This window comes from Malaclemys terrapin, chromosome 11 (assembly GCF_027887155.1).
Source record: "Malaclemys terrapin pileata isolate rMalTer1 chromosome 11, rMalTer1.hap1, whole genome shotgun sequence".
In the NCBI taxonomy this organism is placed as follows: domain Eukaryota; kingdom Metazoa; phylum Chordata; order Testudines; family Emydidae; genus Malaclemys; species Malaclemys terrapin.
Window position 1 is genome coordinate 44,536,596 of NC_071515.1, and position 17,884 is coordinate 44,554,479.

A 17,884-nucleotide genomic window follows, 5' to 3' on the forward strand; every position below is an offset into this window, starting at 1 on the left:
GGTTCTATACTGGTCTTGATCCTAGGCTGTGGCATAGGGGTCATACTGGGGGCTTGGCAGGGGTGTAGCTGGAGTGTACTGTACTTCCCAGGACTCACAGAGGGCTCTGGGAAACAGAGAATAAGTTTGAGCAGCCCTGAGATTGCTCTTACCTACACAGAGGGCTGGGAAGGCCCCTGCATGGAGCAGAAAACAGGAAGTGCAAAGGTAGATTAAAGCCAGCTAAAACTACCTCCTCAGCCTATTCCATTCCCACCCCACTGTAGGAATGGCATCACTGAGAATCAGGCCCATATATTAAATGTTGTTTAATATATTAAGATTTAACTGCTCCTTACAAGGTCCCATATGGTATTCTGTGCTGAGGCAAAACCAGAGTTCAAAACAAATCACAAATAAACAATAAATCAGTAGATTTAGTATCAGAGACCTAGGAGAGAAGTGATTGCTCTGCTGTGTAGCCAAGCACACTCCCCACAATTTTTTTGTAGCTTTGACAGGCACATGAGTTATTTACTGTATATTAGAAAAACCAACCTCATGTTTCTACTGTAAATTACTATTGTGACATCTTGCCTCCAGGGAATAGCATAGGCAAGAAGCTATAAATTAATGAAAGAAAACCCTGTGTGACCTTGATATTGCTTAGATAAATCAAGGATATCACCCCATATCCCCCAGCAAAATCTACTCACTGGGCGAGTTAAAAATCACAGATGATTAGTGCTGTGTCTTTAAAGCCCTGCAGGACTTCATCCTCAAGAGGCAGAGAGTTCTGTCATCTGTGGAGCTTCGGAGCTTCAAAGGAGGAGAAGGGGAAGGAGCCAGTCATCAGTTTCCCCCTGTCCTACTACATTACATGCTGGTGGTTATTAGGGGTGTGTGTACACCACTAATGCTTTGCCCGCATAGCTATACCGGTATAGTTATGCTGGCAAAGTCCCCTAGTGGAGACACAGCTTATACTGACAAAGGAGTTCCTTTGCTGGTAAAGTTAAACCATCTCCCTGAACAACATTAGTTATCCTGCCAAAGTACTCTTTTGCTGGTATAACTGAATCTACAGCAGGGCTTTTGCTGGCATAGCTTTGTTATCTAGGGAGTATGATTTTTTTCACACTCCTAACCAAAATAGCTATGCTGGTAAAACTTTGTCATGTAGACAAAGCCTAGGACAAATTTTCTGGATGATAACTTGCTGGATGATTTGTTAAGGATTGCTGCAATAATAAACAAGACCTACTGTAAGCAATTAATAATATTTCATGTGGTAAATCAAATGTATTCCTCCCAAAGGAAGTTCTCCCTTCCCCCCATCCAGCAACTGTTTTGCAGGACAGAAATCTAGCTTTTCATTGATAACTAAAACCCTGCATTATTTTGGAAGATACTTTTTTAAAGGTATTTTAATAGTCAATTTAATCCCTGTTTAGTCTATTCAAAGAGCTCTGTGCTCTTTTGCATTTGCTGTTTTGATCTCTTCTTTTATCAAATTCCCTCTGTAGATTTTGGAATTGTTCATTCACTGATTTTTAAAAATTGTTTCATTTAAAATAAGTTTACTGAATTAAACTCAATAAATGAAACAAGACTGGAGCTTGAAATAAACTGTGTTGATTCAAATAAACACATATTGCAAAATTGTCTTGCTTATCTATGCAAAGAAATTAATCTTTGTAATAATAATGCATGGATCTATAAGGCAATAAAGATCTTATATAAATCTTGATTAATCCTTTTAATGTAGTTCTTGGTTTTTAAATTTTGGGCATTGTGTTTTCAGTTTTAATTTCACAGGCATATTTAACAAATCTACATGCCACCAATCATTTTTAAGTTTGCCCACACTATAATTTATTGCATCTTTAGATTATTTTAATTTTCTGTATTTACATTTAACATTTATCTCTCTTTTTTTATAGAGCACATCAATGTAAGACTTCATCTTACTACCACCAGGTTTCTATTTTGTTCTTCATTTAGATATTTTAGTTTTTCTCAAAATTTTTTTGTTCTTCTGGGTAACTTTAAATATTTAAAAGAATAGAGTAACACTACTGTCATTAACATATTGCATTAACATTTTTAGTATTAGCTTTTTAATAAAAATTTTGATTGATTAAGCATTGGTAAAACAATGTAATTATTTTACTGTCGTAAATACTCTTACACTCTTTTCTTTTCCCCTCTGTATTTGTGTACTAGGTGGTTGTGAATGCCCTTTTAGGAGCAATTCCATCCATCATGAACGTGCTTCTCGTTTGTCTCATATTCTGGCTAATTTTCAGCATCATGGGAGTAAATCTGTTTGCTGGGAAGTTCTACTACTGTGTTAACACCACAACTGATGAAAGGTTTGAAGTCGACAGAATCAACAATTTTAGTCAGTGCGAGGAACTCATAAAAAACAATGAAACTGCCCGATGGAAAAACGTGAAAGTAAACTTTGATAATGTAGGATTTGGGTATCTTTCTTTACTTCAAGTAGTAAGTGATTACTCTTCATATACCTCTTATTGCTTATATGTAATAGTAAAAAGCAATTTTTCCCCATTTTTTGTCACTAAAAGAGCAATTCTTACCTGGTAATTTTTGTCTGTGACTCAGTAATCATCAGTGCATCAATGGCTAATATTTCTCTGTCGTATCATATAGGCAGATGATAATTAGTAGGAACCAAGGATTTCCATGCTTTCCAGCAGGATGATTCCTTCTCCCTTCCTCCCTCCCTCTTTCTCATTACTGGTTTGAGAATTTTCAGAGTTGTAACTTGGAATGGTATTACACCACATCGGTACTCTTAATGTTATTGTTACTAAAGGGCAGGAGTCTGCATTGGTGTAACTAAGTCACAGAAAAGAATTCTCAAATAAGAAATTCTCTTTTCAGTGATTCAGCTGCCACCAGTGCAGACTGGTGTGATCTGAGAAGCAATTCCTCAGTACACAGAGAAGTAGGTGAAGCAGAAGGAAGGCCATTAGATAGCCTGATCTATAAAATCTGTCTCCTTGAGTCCCCACACCAACTAATTTGTGGAGTTTTCTTAACAAAATTAGAATCCAGGGGAGTATCCCTAATGCATGAGGAGGGCTATGGCACTCTATGGCTGTGTTTTCACTGCCAAAAAAGGTGTTTTTACAGCAAGATAATTAATGTATGTTAGCTATTTTGTTGTAAAAAAAAAATTGCCTTTTTCAGCAGTGAAGAAATATCCTATGCCTCAAATGATCCAGCAGCCTAATTCTTGGCTAAAGTCAAGAAAATGAGTCTACAGTTCAGGGCTTTAATTTGACAGAATCACATCAAGCTGGCAACTTCATACCCTTTTTTTAAAAAAGCTGTCACCTAGTTTTCCAGGGTCTGAGCTTTTATTTAAAAAAAAAAAAAAAAGTGAGCCCAGAGCCTTTATGTTTGTGAAGAAAATCATGAAAACATGATCCGAGCCTAAACTGACAAAACAATTTCAGACAATTGTGAACTACCTCATTCATCTTAGTAGGGTGGTGTCTCAAATGCGCAATTACAATAATTTAAATATCAACATTGTTAAGCATTTCACTACTTATCGCCGCATGGAAGAGTGACAAGCATGTTATGAAAATGTGCACAATCCACTGTGAATATAATTTGATTTGGTAACACAAGTGGTTTGTACTTGAAAGAATTACAACACTTTTTTCTCTCAATCTGCCCTGTGGAGCCAATAGGCCAGAGTGGAGGAAGGGAGTCCAGGGTGGGAAATGAGCCCCACCAAAGGGAAGCCATTCCAGCAGAGCTCAGCAAGGCGTCCTCCAAGCCGTCCCCAACTAGTCCAGGGCCTCTCCAGACAGTGGGAGCCTGGTCTGTTCAGGGATGGAGGTAGGACCAGGTGTATTCCTTTCTGTCTTTAGTGGCTGCTGTTCTCTCCTCTGCCGGAGGCTGTCTGCAGACTCAGGAAGGCATCACTGAAACATTTATACTTGGTTCTCATTTTCAAGCTATTCTTTTCAACCACTAGATGGAGCGGGGGTCTCAGTTACTACAGAGAATTCTTTCCCAGATATCTGCCTGATGGGTCTTGCCCACATGCTCAGGATCTAAATGATCACCATATTTGGCGTTGGGAAGGAATTTTCCCCTGGGTCAGATTGGCTGGGTTTTTTTCGCCTTCCTCTGCAGCATGGTCACTTGCAGGTTTAAGCTAGTGTAAATGGTGGATTCTCTGTAACTTGAAGTCTTTAAATCATGATTTGAGGATTTCAGTAACTCAGCCAGAGGTTAGGGGTCTATTTCAGGAGTGGGTGGGTGAGGTTCTGTGACCTGCAATGTGCAGGAGGTCAGACTAGATGATCACAATAATCCCTTCTGACCTTAAAGTCTGTGAGTCACCATGAGGGCTAGAAACATTTTTTTTTAAATGAAAACTTAGATTTCTAAATCCATTGCATGACTCTGGGAGCTTGGGTAATAGGTGTGAGCCTATTTTGCCTGTGCCTTATTCCAGTCCTGCCTATGAGTGTACCGGTACCTCAGTGAGGGAGAGCCAGGCCCAAGGATCCAGCAGAAGATGCATGGTCGTATTTTGAACATCTGCACAATATACTGAGAGTAGTGTCTCATTCTGTTATCTCAAGGAGGCAAACCTTGCTGTGTGGAACTTGGTTTGTGGATGGAACTTGGGCAATGCCACCACTTCTTTTTTCCATTCTGATATAGAGCTTGTAGAAAGTATTGAGAGAGCGCGCACATTTGTGTTTATTCATTTCCTTGACCAAAGAGTCTCTTCTGGCTGCCCACAAAATGAACAGGGAGCTCTACATCTTTGAAGATGTGTGCGATAAAGTGATAATATCCATTTTGCAATCATGGAACAATAAGAGCACAATAAGGGGAAATTTTCAAAGGTGCCTATAGGATTTCAGAGCAAAAGTCTAATTGGCTTTCAGTGGAACTTGTGCTTGTAAATCCCTTTTATAAATTTCAAATTACTACATTAGAACCTTTTATTATGTGGCTTAAAGAACACAGTGAAGAACATGATTCAGAGACGTAGCTTTTCAGGGCTCTGTACATAGCTTTGTTGATCAGGGCAGAAATTAAAAAAGCCATCTTCTAATTGATATGGAAAAGAGATATCATGTTAGACAAGAATCTAGGGCAGAGCCTTAAGACTACTTTGATCTTTGATGAAGAAAAGATGGAAATATCAGAACTTTTGTGTATCTACCCTTCCTACTGAATATGTAGCAACAAAAAGGGTATCTGAAAGGAACGGATACTAGGAATTGATTGGCTGAGTCCCATAATTATGCTTATATATCTATATGAATATAGATAATGCTTTTGGGAGAATTGTGCATTTGGCTAATGGTTTAAGATAAAACATTAATCCTGAGGAATCTAGATACAAAAGTGTGATTGTCAATTAATATTCTTGCTGTGCTTCCTCTTTGGGCCATATCTGCACTCTGCTCTATGGAGAGCCACTATCTGCATTCTTTACTCCTGAACCAGAAGCCCACTGAAGTCAACAGGAGTCAAAAGAGTTCTTTTCCTGGCTCCCTAACGGTCTGAGCCAAAGCTGATTGAAGTTATTGTGAGGCTTTCCATTGACATGAATGGGCTTTGGCTCAGGCTGCTAGGAAACTAAGGAAAAGCTTTATTGAGTAGTGTGGAAATTTCCACATGGGGGGCAATACCATTGCTTTTTCTGACAAACTTAGCAATAAGTGATAAGCATTAATGGGGGCATATCAACTATACACTGCAATTAAAAACCCATAGTTGACTCATGCCAGCTGACTCGGGCTAAAGGGCTTGGGCTGAGGGGTTGTTTAACTGTGATATAGAGGCTCGGGCTGGAGCCCAGACTCTAGGACCTGTGAGGGTTCCAGAGCTCGGGCTACAGCCTGAGCCCGAATATCTACAACATGATTAAACAGCCCCTTAGCCCAAGGCCTGTGAACCCAAGTCAGTTGGCACGGACCAGTCGTGGGTTTTTAATTGCAGTGTAGACATGCCCTGTAGTATGCAACAAAGGTGCCTTTTACAGAAGGGCAGTAGCATTAGAAGAGCTTTGTCTTTCAAACTATCTTTTTGTTAGCATTACCCATTTTTTTTAACCAGCTGAGTCACATCTTTCTGGGAGAGAAATATTGTAGGTTCTTGTAGCCTTTCTGGACAGTAGATAATCTGGAATAAATTCCTGTTTCCTTAGATCTCTTCTGGTTTCCGTTTGGAGCAGGAGATTCTAGAAACAGTTCCTTTTTATCATGGAGAAGGTGTGGATAGAGGAGATTACAATGCTAAAGGAAGAAGGAACAGGATTTCTATAAAAAACAACAACTTTTTTTCCGAAATCAGGACCTAGCCCTCTCATCCATGATTAATCTCTAATGTTCTCTGAATATAAATATTATTTCTGTTATGAGAGTCATGCTGAAAAGTAAATAGAAGTTTTATAAAGATCCTTCGTCTGAGTCACTAGACAGGTGGCACACCCAGAAGATCTGGTCTAGTTTCTGAAAAAAACCCCTGTAAATTCTGAATTTAGACTGCCTCTGAATCACAGTCGATTTTTCTGAGCTGATAAAAATATCTGTGGATCTCTCTTGGGTGAGTTTTATGAAGAATTCTTTCAGTCTAGTTTATCTCTACAGAAATCAGAACCTTAGAAGAGAAATTTCCTAGTACAAGTGCAGAGCCATAAAGTTTTTCTGGCTAAAACACATGGGTTCATGATATGTGCCAACAGTTTTACAGAATCCTGGAAAATATCAATTAAGACTTTGGTGATCAGAGACTAAGAACAATTTCCAGAATACATTTGTAGTTTGGGTTTGTATCTTTTTACGTGACATTTCAATGTTCATTCTGTGTAGGCTCTGAAGATGCCACCAGTTCAAAACTTTCCATTTTATGGTCCAATACAGCTGGTTTTGGTCTGTGTGAATCTGTGGATGACTTGTTTTTTGGAGGAGATTTGTCAGGGGAGGGGGAAGGATGTCTAAACTTGTGTGAAGATTTTCTATATCCCTGAAGAGAAGTGACGAAGCTGGAGAAACTCCTTCTTCCCAATTATCATGCAGCTCTAAGTGGAGAAGGAGAGGGAGGTGTTGGGAGAAAATAAAGGGCATCTGCTGGTATCTCCTTTGTGGCATGGCTCTCTTGTAACAAGTATAAACCTGAAATCTAGTATTTTGGATTTCCTCTGGTAAGTAAATCTCCTGGGGGTAAGAGACACTTCTCTGGTCAAAATTTTGCAAGCCATTAGGGTAAATACTGAATTGATTCTTTTGCTACAAGGTAGATAAAAAGGAGGAGAAAACAGAAATTTTGAAGTGTGGATGATAAAATGCAGTTCTACCAGGCAGATGTGGACAGCTATAAAGCACCAACAGGATATTAATTAAAAGCAATATATTGTTCTGCCCAAAAATAGACACTTGAAAATGTTCCTAAAAATCATCTCAGGTTGCTTGACTTTAGTAAAGGAATAGAGTGGCATAACACCTGTACGATCTTACAGTTTTCACTAAAAATTTGATCCACTCTTGCTGACAGAAAGTTGGGTTTTGTTTTTGTTTGTTTTTGAGGGTTTTTTAAATTCCATTCAAATTTATACTTAGGCTTATCTGGGTTCTTTGGCCAGAATGGTTTGGGTCAGATTCTGATCTCAGCTACACTCGTGTAATCTAAAGTAACCACTTTCAAATCAGTGGAGTTATTCCAGCGTGAATGAGAAATCATTGGAGCTATGCCAAGTTACATCAGTGTAACTGAGATAAATTTCTGGACTCCTGTACTCTGATTTTATTCATTAAGGATATAGACAGTAATTTTGGAAATATGTAAGTAAAGCTTTACTTCTCTTGAGGAAAACATTATAGGCCAAATTCAAGTCTAACTTAAGCTGGCATCAACCTCAGTAGGAGCTGTATCCATTTACTCACTTCAGCACCGTAGTGCTGAATTTCCTCTACATGTATTCTACTATTCCAGAGCAACACAGACTTGAAGAAAAAGATTTCTGTAACTGAAGTGAACTTTCCAGTTTGGGAAATGATGGAAGGGGGTTTGTTCTCCCCACAATATCAATTAACATAAATATTTTTTTACGATGATGATTGAATTCATTGTTTCCTGATGACTCACTTGAGGGATTCAAAAGGAAACCAACTACTACAGTGAGGGAGCATATTGGATTCCAGCGAGGTATCAGTTCATAACCCATTCTCCCTAATTTTTTTACTTGGGAATTCTGATTTGTTTTTCTGGGTTTTTTCTTCACTTGTTGGGAGCAGTAATGTTCTATATATGACTTTGTGAAATTGTGTTAGTGTAGTGAATACAGATTCTATTTCAGCTCTTTTTAAAGATACTACAATTAAGTAGCATTTAATAGTTAGTGCTTCTCCATCCTCACCCCTTGAAGCTTCTACACATCCTCTCTTTATTTAAGTTGATCTTTTATGTAATAATAATTAACTCTATGGGCTTTGAGAGTTCCTCAGTTCTTTCCCCTTGTCTCAGATGTGGTTGGAGATCTGCATTTTTTCTTTTATCTATTTATTGAGGGTTAGGAGGGTAAGAGGGTTAATTTTAATATTTTAAAATTAACCATTTTCTCTTCTCCCAGTTAATCTATGTTAATATGAATATATTCATTATAATATAAATGCATACATAATTAAAAATAATTCCAATCTGTCTGGGAGACCATTTATGAGGATTCAGGTGGTGTGTGTTTGGATCAGAGAAAATAAAACACACCATTCAGAAGGGCTCCTCCACCACTTCCAGCATGTACATAATTCAAAGGTATGCCTGCTTAACAGATTGAGCAGATGGGATCATATTATGGACACACTGCATTTTTCCACCAGTGTGTAAGATGGCAGATCTGATTTTCAAATGGTTATGTTGGCTTCAAAATCTCTGGCCATTTTTGAGACTTCAGTCATGTTCATGAGTACCTGCACTCTAACACGATCTTTTAGGGGTTTTGCCATCAGGGCCGGCTCTAGGTTTTTTGCCACCCCAAGCACACAAAAAAAGCAACAACAACAAAAAAAACACCTCTGAGAGCGTAACTGTCGAAGCAAAAAAACAAAACAAAAAACACAACAACCCAGAGTGCCACCCCTGGAATTCTGCCACCCCAAGCATGTGCTTGGTTTGCTGGTGCCTAGAGCTGGCCCTGTTTACCATCATGCCATAAATTGTCAGCATAATCTAATCTTTACTGTGGTGGCCCCTAAGGTATAAAACTTGCTCTTCCCAGACATACACCTGAGGGCAACCCTACATGTCTAAAAACTATGCTGCTTCAGGACTGTTTTTTGTTTTAATCATGAATGGTCCCACTTTGTCTCTTCAGTACTTTAGTCACTTTTGATTGGTCTATTTCCTGATGCTGCTAACTGTATTGCACTTTATATGCTCCATGGGTAGAGTTTGTTTTTCCAATAATCCCACTACTAACTAGGTGTCAAGAAACTAATGAGGTAGCAATAATCATGAAAGAGGAGGTTCCCTATTCTGGGCTGGGATCTGTGCCTGCATTTTTTTTTCGGCAGATGATGATGGGTGGCATAAAAAGACTACAGAACTACTTGAATCCTCCATTTCTCTCTAGGCGTGTTTGGATTAAATCTCAGTATGTTGATTCTTACTTGGAGATGTCCTTCCTCTTACTGTCTTCATCTCTCTGTTAGGGTTTATGCTCAGAAGGAAGCAGCTGTAGAAGTCCGTAGAATGCTACCACAGATGGTGCATCTTTAGTCTTTGCCACATATAGTGCATATCTTCTGTTCAGTATTCTCTTCCTCCAGTAGCTTCCCAATAAAGAACATATGTTAGAGACCTAACATGTTTTAATATATGCTAAAATATAACTATAGTAAAAACAAAATCACTAAACCAGAGAGAACAATTTTGACCATTGACAAAGCAGGAATCAAACTGGGAATGAGAGTTAGGGAAAGACGTACCTTGTTGGAGGGCTTAAACATGCTTGGTTCCTACTGGTTGCCACTTTCCTGACTGACATGATAATGAGGGACTATTCATTGGTCCTTGCTGGTGGCAACCGAGTCACAGAAGAAGGCTATTTCTTAGTATTTCTCAGTTGTATGTAGCCATTATATCTGCTCATCTGAATTTGCTGAGCATTTATTCCATTAAAATGGATACCATACACTATAATTTGTAGTAGATGATTAGGAATTATAAATGTATGATTTCATGGTTATACTAATTGCTTACTATGCCACTGCTCATATACAGATATAATGGTGGTGTATTTGATAAGTAGTGTATTTGATAAGCAGTTCTAAAGAAAGCCAAGAGATTAACTTGAACTATAAATCTTATATTAGACCAATGATTTAAATGTGATATAAAGATTCCTGGTACTGTATTCAGTTGATGAAAACAGTTATATAAAATGTTGGACTCTAGCTATTTTCATGAACCCATATTTTTACACAGATATCAAACATGTGTCTCATTTACAGGCTACATTTAAAGGATGGATGGATATTATGTATGCAGCTGTTGATTCAAGAGCTGTAAGTACAATATATGTTCTAAAATCTTCTTTTCCTTGTATAGACTCTGAGTTCTAAGTTTAACAAAAATGAGTGAGTGAGCATGGCAAAAATTCTGCTAAGTATGAATTATTGTAAACTGATAGCAAAACTCCCATTGATTTCAATAGGTGCAGGGCAAAAATATATTAAATAGTAAGAGCGCTAAGGTACTATCCCAGGACAGAAGTATTTTGGATCTTTATGTTGTGAGTTGCTGATTTTTCAATGAATTGTTGACATGGAATATTAGTGCTGATTTTTTTTTTTTTGTGCAAAACTTGTTTTGTAGGTACTGGATCAACCCGACTATGAAGGCAACCTATACATGTATCTCTATTTTGTCATCTTTATCATTTTTGGATCGTTTTTCACCCTGAATTTGTTTATTGGTGTTATCATTGATAACTTCAACCAGCAAAAAAAGAAGATAAGTATTAAAATGTCTCCTCTCTGTCCTAAAGACAATATAAGACATTGCTTTTTGAAGTCATAAAAAATGTGGAATGATTGTCCCAAGCATTTATTCTGATTGAAACAATTGAAAAACATTATTATATAAAAGATACAGTACAAGATACAATATGCTATAGCTTCATAGTAGTCCGGGTGATGAGTGGAACACATCCTTTCCCTTCCCCCTATCCCCAAGTTATTTAGGGTCCTGTGGATATTCCTTTCAGGGTACGTCTATACCCAGCCGCTAGTTCGGCGGCTGGCAATCGAACTTCTGGGTTCGACTTATCGCGTCTTGTCTGGACGCGATAAGTCGAACCCGGAAGTGCTCGCCGTCGACTGCGGTACTCCAGCTAGACGAGAGGAGTACCGCGGAGTCGACGGGGGAGCCTGCCTGCCGCGTGTGGACCGAGGTAAGATCGAACTAAGGTACTTCGAACTTCAGCTACGTTATTCACGTAGCTGAAGTTGCGTACCTTAGTTCGAATTGGGGGGTTAGTGTAGACCAAGCCTTTATGTAAGTGGAGGACTAATACATTCTCACTCCTGGCCACTTCCTACAAACTCTTTATGTGGTTGCACCATTGATTCTAGGCCACTCTATGCAAGAACTTATTATTTTCTCTGGGGTTTTTTTTTTTTTTTTTTTTCCCTTTTTGGCTGAAAATTCTGGCCCTTCTCAATCTGAAGGTGATTATTATAAAAATGCAAAGATAATCTTTTGAGCTATTTTGAGCTATCAGTACATGCAAAACACAGTACATTACTTCTTTGTGGCATCTCTGCATACTTCCACTAATGCCTCAGTGATCCTGAACCTTCTATAAAGCCATGACAGCACTGAACACTTGGGGATAGATTCATAGAATGACATAGGCACCTAACTGCCACTTTAGTGCATAAATCCCAGCACCAGGCCTCACTGGGATTCACAAAACCTGCTCAGCTGCTGCCAAACTTGTAGGCACCTAAACTTGCTTGGATTTTTGCAGTAAAAGTTCTCTAGGCCCCTATGTTGTTGCGTACTGCAGTCCCATGCCAGGTGTCTGGATGCCTAAGCCACAGTACAATGCATGAACCAGGAGAAGCTAGGCATTCCTGCACCGAACTTGCCTGCAGGGATCAATCCAGTAAATGTGTTCAGAGCTCACCTACCGGATCAGGCTCCTATAGGTGGGCTTACACAACATGATGGGGGAGGGGGAGAGAGGGAGGACTGCTCTTATAACTTTTAGCCTAGTGGTTGTTAGTCACCTGGGATATGTCAGATCCACAGTTCCAGTCTTCCCCCTCCCCACCACATATGGGATCAGCAGAAGAGATTTGAACTGTGATCTGCCATAGGCCACTGGGCTTTGGGATACTCTGATGTGGGGCTCCTTCATTCTCTCCTTTTCAAGCTATCCCACTGTGGATAAATAATCTTTAAAAGTTGTTTGGCGCAGATGGAGTGGATCCTAGCTCTTCTGCCTCCGTGGTGAGTGATCTAACCACCAGGCTATAGTGTCATTCTCATGCTCTCTCGCTCTCTCTCTGGCCCAATGATTCTTTAATTATTTATCCTAAGTATAACAGGTTGAAAGGGACAGACTGTGGGAGCCCCACACATCAGAATCCCAGTTCAAATCCCTTCTCCCCATCAAGTGGAGGGGGACTTGAACTGGGGGTCTCCCACATCCCAGCTGAGTACCCTAACCACGGCGCTAAAAGTTATGAGGGACAGTCTCCTCTCCCAGCTTCTTGCTCAAATGGCATAGGTGCCTAACACAAAGAGAGGGTTTGCAGCTGAGAATCCCAAGCAGAGGGAGGTACCTCCCTGTAGCCCAATTTTAGGCACCTATCTCCAAGAGAGAGGCAGGGCTTAGCACAAGCCCCCTCAGCTTGGCATCTCCCACTGGCTATTTTAAGTGAGGAACCGCCCAACAATGCTGCCTTTTTGTGAATTCCATTCTGAGGTGCCTCTCTCTCCCCATTCGTTGTGCAGAGAACCTAGGTGCTGAACTCAGGCTTTGTGAATTCCAGTGATTTTCTAGGCACCTAAAAGTTATACATGGCAACACTCAGCATCATCCCACCTAAGTGCCTCTGTGAATCTTGCCTTTGGTGTCTTAGACCGTTATTAGAAAGGTGTGAGCTGCACCTGCCTCAATTCCTTTTTGACTATGGTCTGTTATGGATGTGAGGAATCTCACTGTTGTGCCAGGTCTGCCTGACTGTTGGATGTTCTTTTTTAAAACCCTTTCTTATAGTTTTGTCTATGTGAACATTTAGTGTGCGGGAAGCTGGGGTGTGAATCTACAGCACACAAGCGTGCTGTGCACTAAATGGCCACGTGGACCCTCCTACCACATACTGACAGTTCCCTAGTGTGCACTGGAGTACAGTAGGGAACTTTTAATGCATGGTAGCAGGGTCCACTTGGACCCTAATTGCATGGCATGCTAGTGTGCTGTAGATTTACACTTCAGCTTACTGCGCAATAACTGTTTGTGTAGATAAGCCCTTAGTATCTGTTAGTCTTCGCTAGCTAAATATATATATTACCAAATCATTCCCTTTTCAGTTAAAAATCTAATATTTCATTTTACCTCAGTGCATTCTCTCACTTTGCTTGGGTCAGTGCTGACAATGGCAGACCTGAAGAAGAGTTTCAAGAGGTGTGCCTGCAGTTCAGGGATATTCCTGAAATACGATGCACGCACATGCTACCTCTTTTGTCTGGAGGAAACTCACCTCCCAAGAGATGTAAAGTCTGATAGGTTTTTATTCCTCAAGCCCTTTGAGTAAGGCTGTCAGAGAGAGCAGTGGATTCTGGCTGGCACACCATGAATGGCCCACAATGGCTGTCTTCAACTTCCAACTTCTCCACCACTAGCCTCCTGAAGCCAATCTTGACTCTGCCTAATAAGGACTCCACTACAATGTCTAAATAGAAGCCAGACAGGACATAGGAGTTAAAAGAGGACCACTTCAGTGCTGACAGCATTAAAACCACAATCTTCAGCTCCAGTCAGTCTCTTCCAGGTCTGAACAATCACAACTGAAGGACTCTTTTTTTTCAAGGCCCTCAAAGACCTTGGGGTCCCAGTGCCAGTATTTTGTTACCTAAGTCAGAAAATAGTTTTCACTCCAGTACCGATATCTGAAAGACACTGGAAAATTCTGGTGCTGATACCTTGATGTTATCTACATCCTGGGTGGTGTTGACATTTCAGGAGTGCCATAAGAAATGCCTTCACTGAACAGAACTGAATTTTTGATTTCATGTCGGATGCCAATTTTTTCTCTCTCTAGCTCCCTGGAAACATAGGAAGAAGAGCAAGTGTGCTGAAAAAGATCCCCCAGCATTAAGGGGAAAGCACCATAGAAAAAAGCAGTAGTAGTACTTATCTTGGAAGAGCACCAATTGGGCATTGACTCCTCTGGATCCAACTTCAACCTCTCCTCTCTGGTGCCAAAGACACCATCAGCATCTCCTGCTGATAAAGTCTTTGCCTTACCAATGTTGTTTCCTTGGGCTCCTTTCCCAGATGTCTTCTCCTCTTCCAAGAAATCTCAGAAGAGGCAGACTTGGTTCATTCAGTTATCCTGATTCCTTCCTACTGCTAATTCCACCTCCCATTTTGGGATTTGTATGCCCCTGAAGACCATTTCTTCCCCTTCAATGGACATCAGACAAAAGGCCTACCCATCAGGGAAAACTATATAGGGAAGAGAACTCAGTCATGGGGAAGGAGACCCAGGGAAGAAGAGACCTGCTGAAGGCAGGATGGAGAAAACCACAGGGAGTAGGACAGGTTCCTATGATAAGGCCTGTAAGAAGCATGGAGATCTCTGAGGGAAGAGCACAGAGTCCTTATGGAGGGGAGGCAGTGGGAAACCTGCTGGGAGGAAACAGCATAGAGGAACTCAGCAGGGCCCAGGAGTAAGGGCAAAGAGCACAAAACTTCAGTGTAGCCCAAGAGGGGCAGAAGAAATTGGTTTGGATATTTATTTGGATTTACAGTTGGACTTTTGTTACCCATGAACTTAGGAGGTGATCTGGCTGAAAAGCTGGGCCATGGAAGACCCAGACAGAGACAGGCCAGCATAGAGCCAAGGAAGTGGTCAACAGGGGGTGTTAGACGTGAAGTCCTGTGCAACACCATTCTCTGCTGCTAGAGGGGGACTGTGGCAGTGCGTGCAAACACTAACAGGCACCCAAAAAACAGATCTGTGAGGCAAAGGTTCTGTGTTTGGGATACACGCTTCTTGTCACTCCTCTTTCTCCCCAATTTTGATATGTATGTCGGGAGCAAAGAACCAACTCTATCACATTCCCCACTTCCAGCCTGGAAGGACATAACAGTGGACAAGTAGGTCCTAGATGCAGTAGAACTCGAGCTGGTCAGGATTTTTTTGGCTAAATGTGTTTTCATCAAGGTTTCTCAGTTCCAGGATTAAATTTCTGGTTAGAGAGAAACTCACCCCAGGTTCACGTCTCTGCATCTCCCACATCCCAGATGAGTGCCCTAATCACCAGGCTATAGAGTCTGTTTCTCACTCTCTCTTGCCCAGTGTTATTTAATTATTTATACAAATGGAACAGCTCCAACAGGAGAGACTGAGAGAGACCCATGCCAAAATAGCCTATAGCATGGTGCCTATGGCGCTCATTGGAGGGTGTGGTAGACGTATATTCAAGTCCCTTGCTCTGAAACTGGAAGAAGTGGAGATCTGAAAGGTGGCCAGCTGGAACTCAATACATATATTCACTCAACATTACTATAGTACTAGATTTAGCTTCACAGTTTGATGCCAGGTTTCGCAGAGCTGCTTTACCATCTTTTTTATTTGAGAATTCCTCAGCCCATCAGTCATCTCAGCTACACTGAGCTTACCAGCCACCAGTGAGTGGAATTATGCACAGGTTCCCTGAAGAAGAAAGAGAGATTACTTACCAGTAGCTGTAGTTCTTTGAGGGACATCTCTGAATATTCAAACTCCCTACTCAACTTCCCCTCTTCCTCAGTTTCCTATCCATCTTGGACTGTGAGCAGATGTGATTGAGGGTCACACCTCTCTTACATAACTTTGGGCCATGAACATTGGGGATGCAGTGGCAAAGTTTTTCAGAAGATTCTGGACCACCATGGTGCAGGTACTTTGTATCCCATGACTGTGGATATGCAGAGGTATTCCTCAAAGAACTACAGTTTCTGGCGAGTCTCCTCTCTTTACCTATAATTGTTGGTGTCAGAGTCCTTCTCTTCCTTCATCCTACAGTAGGATCATCCAGATCTGTAAGCATTATTCTATGAGGAAACAAGGAAGTCTAGTTTTAAGAAGGGTGAGGGAAGTAGGGTGCAGGGAAGAGTAAAACTGACAAAAATAGTGGTAAGTAATTGTCTCTTGTCCTTTCTCCCTTCCTTGTTGAACAATAAAGATATCCAGAACTGCAAGAGAATATTACAGGCAGTAGATAATATACATTGAATGACTGCTTGTAAAGAAAAATCCCCATTGTTTGAGAAAATCAGGTCCACATCAGAATGGGTTACAGAAGAGTGAGGACTGGCCCCGATAGCAACATTACAAATGCCCACAGCCATTGCTTCACCCCTTTGTGCCCAAAAGGTGGCTAAACTTCTTGTTCAATGTGACCCTGAAAGAGGTTGGGCGTTTTACTCATTCATTTGTGTGGAAGTGCTTGAATTTGATAGCCTACCTAATATTGACAGGATGTTAGTGCCTTGTCTTGATACACTGGGACCTGAAACTAAAACCTCATGAGCTTAATAGTTAATTAGACTCTGTTACTTGATGCCTTTAATGCATGTCAGTATTTAACTCTGCAGAGAGCCAATGAAAAAGTAGCTGATAGTAATATGTCTCCTTTGATCTCCTAGTGAGGATGTATTTATAATGTCTCCACAATAAAATATAAGATTATAAGAGACACTTATTTTCCTTGTAATCCCTTTTCTCTTTTGAATGTGAATAAAGTTTTGAAAGATTATTCATGTAAATATGGTTGTAACCAGTTTTGATTTCATTTCCTTACTTTGGAGGTCAAGACATCTTTATGACAGAAGAACAGAAGAAATACTACAATGCAATGAAAAAGCTGGGATCCAAGAAACCACAAAAACCTATACCTAGGCCAGGGGTAAGAATGATTTACTTTAATCTGTCCAGACTAAAAGGCCAATTTAAAAGAAAAGAAGAAATATTAGCTTGTAAGCAGTTTATTTAGAGTTCACGTTTGTATAAAGACTAGATATTTGATCTATAAAAAGCTCATGTACAAGTTATCATTAAGGTAACCAAAAGTGAAAAATTTAAACACATTAAAGAAAGAAAGTACCTTTTCCCTCTGCTACCATATTTTTCTTTTTTTAATATGTAAAGAGGAAAAGATCCAGGAATCTGAACTCTATTGTATGCCCCTTTCCTGTGAATAATAATAATGATAATAAATCATTGCCATACTGTCTGCTTTCATTGTAACAGTTCTAAGAAGAAAAATCTGTCAGTTTACTCAGCAGTAAAGAACATGTATATATTAAGGCTGGGATTTTCAAAGAAGCATGAGGGATTTAGTTGCCCAAGTCCTATCAAAATTCAATTGGAGTTGGTTGTCTAAGTCTTTTAGGATCCTTTGAAAATCCTATTATGTTTTAACATGTTATAGGTGGAGCTTGTGGAAACACCTATAGTTAAAGTTACCTAACACTTCCCATTGTAATTCCCTAATTTCAATTGCTTATAACTTTGCCAAACTTTTATCATTTGGGTTAAAAATTCTCATGCTTGCTCCTTACCTCAGGGTGAATTTTTCTGGAAAATGTCAGCAAAAACGTCCCATGCAATTTCCAGAG

At 40.1% G+C, this 17,884-nt stretch overlaps 1 protein-coding gene across 1 annotated transcript in view; it reads left to right on the forward strand.

The window, feature by feature from the left end:
* Positions 1 to 17,884, forward strand: part of LOC128845543 (sodium channel protein type 1 subunit alpha) — a 177,588-nt gene that overhangs the window by 155,076 nt on the left and 4,628 nt on the right. The window contains exons 22-25 of the mRNA XM_054044345.1: positions 2,206 to 2,487; positions 10,497 to 10,550; positions 10,861 to 10,998; positions 17,068 to 17,172. Of these exons, the coding sequence (XP_053900320.1) occupies positions 2,206 to 2,487; positions 10,497 to 10,550; positions 10,861 to 10,998; positions 17,068 to 17,172 (579 nt within the window). The remainder of the gene's footprint in view (positions 1 to 2,205; positions 2,488 to 10,496; positions 10,551 to 10,860; positions 10,999 to 17,067; positions 17,173 to 17,884) is intronic.